Consider the following 5,967-nt stretch of genomic DNA (forward strand, 5'->3'; position numbering starts at 1 on the left):
TGATCTAATAAAAAAAAACACAAACAGCTCATATGTTGATATCAAACTGAACAAAGTTGCAAGCAATTGGCAGGTCCATGGCATACATGCCCCTATGTGTTTTTAGGTGTGTGTTTGTGTGTATAAGATTGTGTGGATAACATGTCTGTGTCTTCTGTATAACTTGGTAAAGCATTGTAGCAATTGTATGTCTTAACATATCAAATTAATAAGAATTTTGATTTCTGTCTTTCTCAGTAAAATCGAGGGAACCAAGGGAAGAGGAGTAAGTATGATTTCACATTTCTTCTCATAAAATATTTGTGTCCTTTTGGAGTTTTGCTGTAAAAATCATATTCCATGGTATTCTTGTCATCATCAAATTAGCACCTCCAAATTTGACTCCATATATGACTGAATAGAAAAAGATAACTTATGGAACAGGTTTGATACAGTCAGTCTGCACAAACTCTAAAAGGAATTTTAACATAACCTGCCAATTTGCAAAAGAGGACCCCCCCCAAAAAAAAAAAAAAAAAAAAATGATCCTCTAAAATATGTTGTGAATTTAAGAATCAGCTACAAATCTAGCAATTATTGAGGCTGGCAAAAATTCTGTATCAGAAGCACATGATTCTACAATATATGAACAACAACCTAAGGCCCTATCACAACCCTATACTAAGACCCCGTTTACAGTGCGAGGCTCGGCCGCGGCCGAGTCCAGCCCCGCTTCAGTGTAAACGCGGAAAAGGGCAAATGCGAGGCCAAAATTGGCCTTGCATTTGGCCTCGCTCTTGAGGTGGTCTCGGCCGCGGCCAAGCCGCGGCCGAGCCCGGCCTTTTCTTGGTGTAAACGCAAACTGGGCCAAATGCGCGGCCAATTGCGCGGCCAGTTTTAGTCTGGCTTCCAAACCCTCTGCCTGTATCTTTCGCTGTTCAGGATATTAACCCCCTCAACGTCGAAAACTAGTATAGTTTAAGATGGTTTTGTCCTGCAAAGGATTTTTTCCTTCGGCAAAGGCCTTTGCCCGAACGGCGACTTCGTCGCCACGGAATTCAGTTGGCAAAGGGTCTGAAAACCAGACAATACCAAATTGCGTTAGTTTACAAGCAGAGCGCCACTACGACCAAATAATGAAAGGTTTGAATCGAAAGCGCGGCCGAGCCCAGGGGTGGTATTCTGAACACCGTTTTATCTCTGTTGTAACTTGTGTTGTAACTTGTGTTGTAAGTCTGTAAGTTACAACACCGCTAAAACAGTTGTAAATCGGTATTCTGAAAACTGTTTTAACGGTGTTGTAAGTCATGATGACCACGCCCATCGCAGTAATCATATCCAATAGGAAATATTGTTAGAAGTAGAATCTAAGACATTTCAACCAATAAGATTGCTCCCTTGGGCAACTGCGCCTTGCTTAACTCCGCGCGTTTTAACAAGCGCTCTTTCTCTGGCGTGCGCACAATATACAGGACAATGGCATGCGCAGGTAAAGAGAGCCAGAGATAAAGTAAAGTTACAACAGAAGCTTGATCATTATGCCTTCTTACCGGTTTTGACGTATAGTTGGTGCGGTAGAGGATTCGCAAAGCTATCTCCGATTGAGTCTTTTATTTAAATTTTGTTTAAAAAATAAGAAGATATCTGGCGTTTATAAGAGGAACCCAAATTTCATGGTTTATGGGGAACTAGACGCTTCTAAATGAGGTTAAGCCCTTGCAATGCCATGTTATTATTATTATCATTATCATTAGTAGTAGTAGTAGAAGTATTAGTATTGTTGTTGTTGTTGTTGTCACTATCTTCACAAGATATCTCTTGGAGATCAATACATCACGCCAAATTACATCATGGAACCTTAGACTTCTAATACTTTTCTTATGATTTGCGTCATTCCCGGCAATAAATATTTTTGAAACACCCAAAGGTACTAATAATGAATTCTTATTGGTGAAGATAATGAAATCATATGAAAAAAAAATGTTTAATATTTTGAAAGATATTTTTGAAATGAATAGTGCTTAAAACAAACTGCCGACGGTGCCGGTAACCTTTCTGTTCATGTGTTTGTGATTTTATCTATGTGCATAATTACAGTATGCTACCCGTATGTACTTGCAATGTTACTGTTACCAAATTTTGTATTGTGGAATGAGTTTACATTTTGTCAAACTGCTAAATATCTCTTGCCTTTCTGTACATACATTGTTTTTATTTTTTTATATCTTTCTTATTTTGAACTCTTATACCACAATATTGAGTTAATGAATTATCTCACTATCTAACACAAGTTTAAGCGAAAGTTACAACGGGGTTAAAACACCTTCCACCCTGTTTTATCTCAGAAGCATAAATTTGCACGGGGCATGACTTACAACAGAAGATAAAACAGTTTTCAGAATAGTATAGTATGGCTTTGCTTCGCGAACGAAGATTTAAGGAAGTCCACGTCTGCTGCAGGCTCGAAAGTGACTGATGAGTCCGATGCGGGACAGGCAGGCACGGTTGCAGCGGTTGCACAGGAACGTCGGTTGGTTGATGTTGGTAGTTGGGTTTTTCCTCTGTTGTCTTTTTCTGTTGAGTCGGGCCCTGCGATCATCCTCGAAGGCGGCTGTTGCTCGTCGAACAGTAAGGCGCCAAGATGTGCGATCAGAGGCGATAGCAGCCCACCGTCGGTGATCGATGTTGCAGGTGCTCAAGGTTTTTTTCAAGCAGTCCTTGTATCTCTTCCTGGGTCCACCTCTGTCTCGGTGTCCAGAAGAGAGCTCACCGTACAGCATGACCTTCGGAAGGCGATGGTCTTCCATTCTCGAGACATGACCAGCCCAACGCAGTTGAGTTTTCATCAGTGTGGCTTCGATGCTAGTAGTCTCTGCCAGCTCAAGAACTTTGATGTTGGTGACAAAGTCATTCCAGTGGATGTTTAGGATGAAGCGGAGACATCGCTGATGGAAGCGCTCAAGAAGGCGTAGGTGATGCTGGTAGAGGGCCCATGACTCGGATCCGTACAGGAGAGTTGGTAAGACAACGGCTCTGTACACGCTGATCTTTGTCTGCTTTTTCAGGTGGTTGTTTTTCCAGACTCTGTCGTGCAGTCTACCAAAGGCGCTGCTTGCCTTAGCAAGTCTGTTGTCAATTTCTTTGTCGAATCTTGCATTTGATGTGATGGTGCTGCCGAGATAAGTAAATTGAACAACTGTCTTGAGTTCTGTTTGCCCTATGGTGATGTGGGGGGACTGGTAATCCTGTCGAGGAGCCGCCTGATGAAGAACCTCGGTTTTCTTCAGGCTTACTTCAAGGCCAAATGCTTTTGCAGTAACTGCGAAGCAGGACGTTAAGCGCTGGAGAGCAGATTCTGAATGAGCAAGTAAGAGCGGCATCATCTGCGAAGAGTAGCTCACGGACGAGTAGCTCATGCGTCTTGCTGTGAGCTTGCAGACGTCTCAGATTAAATAGACTGCCATCTGTGCGGTACCGGATGTAAACAGCATCTTCGTTATTGAACTGTTCCATGGCTTGTTTGAGCATCATACTGAAGAAGATGGTAAACAGGGTCGGTGCAAGAACACAACCTTGCTTTACACCGTTGTCAATTGGGAAGGGTTCGGAGAAATCACTGTTATACCTAACCCGGCCTTGCTGGTTTTCATGCAGTTGGATGATCATATTGAGGAACTTCGGGGGACAACCAAGGCGGTCCAGAATTTGCCAGAGTCCTTTCCTACTCACTGTGTCAAAGGCTTTGGTTAGGTCAACAAAGGTAATGTAAAGTCCCTTGTTTTGTTCCTTGCACTTTTCCTGAAGCTGTCTGAGGGCAAAGACCATGTCAACAGTTCCTCTGTTTGCGCGAAAACCACACTGAGATTCTGGGAGAACACTTTCTGCGACACTAGGCGTTAGTCTATTGAGAAGAATTCGAGCAAGGATTTTTCCCGCAATGGAAAGCAGCGTGATTCCTCTGTAGTTGGTGCACTCTGATTTCTCTCCTCTGTTTTTGTACAGGGTGATGATAATTGCATCCCGAAGATCTTGAGGTAGTTGGCCTTGGTTCCAGCAAAGCGTGAAGAACTCGTGAAGCTTGATGTGTAGGGCTTTTCCACCAGCCTTCCATACCTCTGGGGGAATTCCATCCACACCTGCTGCTTTGCCGATTTTCATTTGTTCAATCGCTTTAAGTGTCTCCTCGAGGGTAGGGAGTTCATCCAGCTCAGGTTTAAAGAGCTGTTGGGGAATCTGGAGCAGGGCAGATTCTTGTACTATGCGGTTGGCACTGAACAGCGACTGAAAGTGCTCTGACCATCGGGTGAGGATGGAGGTCTTGTCGTTGAGGAGAACTTCGCCGTCTGCGCTACGAAGAGGACTTTGAACTTGGTGTGAGGGACCATAGACACTCTTCAGTGCCTCATAAAAACCCTTCAGGTCGCCAGTGTCGGCACAAAGTTGAGTTTGTTTGGCAAGGTTTGTCCACCACTCATTCTTGATCTCTCGAGTTTGCGCTGGAGGTGACTGCATGCAAGACGGAAGGCACTTTTTTTCACTGGACAGGATGGATTCGTGAGATGAGCCTGGTGGGCAGATCGCTTCTTAGCAAGTAGCTTTTTGATCTCCTGATTGCTTTCGTCAAACCAATCCTTGTTCTTCCTGGAGGAAAGTCCCAATACCTCTTTGGAGGATTGTTGTATGGCTGATTTCATCCTAGCCCAAAAGACTTCAGGAGAAATGTCCTTGAATTGGTTTTCATCTTCAAGCCTTGTTCGGAGATTCGTCTGAAAATTACATCTCACTTCAGCTGACTGCAGGTAAGCAACATTGAATTTCTTCTGATGGGCCCCTCTGCGTTTCAGCTTAGGCTTGAAATGAAGGTTTAACTTGCAGCGAACAAGCCGATGATCAGTGTGGCATTCAGCACTGGGCATAACTCTGGTGTGAAACACGTCACGTTGGTCTCTCCTGCGAACCAGAATGTAGTCCAGTAGATGCCAGTGCTTGGACCGGGGGTGCATCCAGGTAGTCTTTAAACTGTCCCTCTGCTGGAAAAGGGTGTTTGTGATGACTAGTTGTTGTTCTGTGCAGAACTCCAGCAGGAGGCGTCCGTTGTCGTTGCACTTTCCGACGCCATGTTTACCAAGGATTCCTGACCAGGTTTCTGAGTCTTTCCCAACGCGGGCGTTGAAGTCACCAAGGATGACAACCTTGTCGTCTTCCCGAACTTGTTGGGAGAAGATGCGCAAATCAGTGTAGAACTTATCCTTTTCGGCTGGTTCCGCCTGAAGGGTTGGGGCATAGACACTGAACAGAGTGATATATTGACCGTTGCGAAGGGAGAGACGCATGGACATAATCCGGTCAGAGTGGCCTGTAGGAAGGTTTTCGAGCCTGGAGGCGATGGAATTCTTGACCATAAAACCAACTCCTGATAGACGTCGTTCACACCGAGGTTCCCCAGACCAGTAGAGTGTGTAGCCCGCACCATGTTCTTGGAGATTACCTACATCTGCAAGGCGGACTTCGCTGAGAGCAGCTATGTCTATGTCAAGTCTGGAGAGCTCATGAGCGATGAGGGCGGACCGCCGTTCAGGTCTGTGGCCGTCCGTGTCCAACATTGTTCTGACGTTCCAACATGCTAACTTCAGTTTGTGTACACCTTTTGAAGGAGGTGTGACCTTTTTGTTCTGTTTTGTTCGACCGCTTGGAAGATGCCCGTTGGCCGCGGTTAACCAACTAGGTCAGAGGAGACGAGCTTTGGTTAGGCCACCTTTTCTAGGCCCCTCTCCATGCGGAGCAAGCAGTGCTATCCCTAAAAAGGGCTGCTTGGTCGTTCAAGGTGCTGCCGAATGATGCTGTCGTCTCCAGGTCAGCATTAAGCGACCAATATCCTGAACCGCCTGCATGTAGGATTGGAGCTGCGGCTGCCAGTGACATCTTTCACCTGCCGTTTTCGCCCCTTTCCCATCGCTGCAGGACTTTAAGGGGGAGGAGGACGTGGAC

At 45.3% G+C, this 5,967-nt stretch overlaps 1 protein-coding gene across 1 annotated transcript; it reads right to left on the reverse strand.

Annotated features, from left to right (window-relative positions):
* Positions 1–2,414: 2,414 nt before the first annotated feature.
* On the reverse strand, positions 2,415–5,582 carry LOC140243573 (uncharacterized). The gene is made up of 3 exons (XM_072323239.1): positions 4,764–5,582; positions 3,381–4,485; positions 2,415–3,334 (listed from the first exon to the last, which is right to left on the reverse strand). The coding sequence occupies exons 1-3, from the start codon at positions 5,580–5,582 to the stop codon at positions 2,415–2,417; spliced, it is 2,844 nt and encodes a 947-aa protein (XP_072179340.1).
* Positions 5,583–5,967: the final 385 nt, after the last annotated feature.

Source organism: Diadema setosum, chromosome 20, assembly GCF_964275005.1.
Source record: "Diadema setosum chromosome 20, eeDiaSeto1, whole genome shotgun sequence".
NCBI lineage: Eukaryota > Metazoa > Echinodermata > Echinoidea > Diadematoida > Diadematidae > Diadema > Diadema setosum.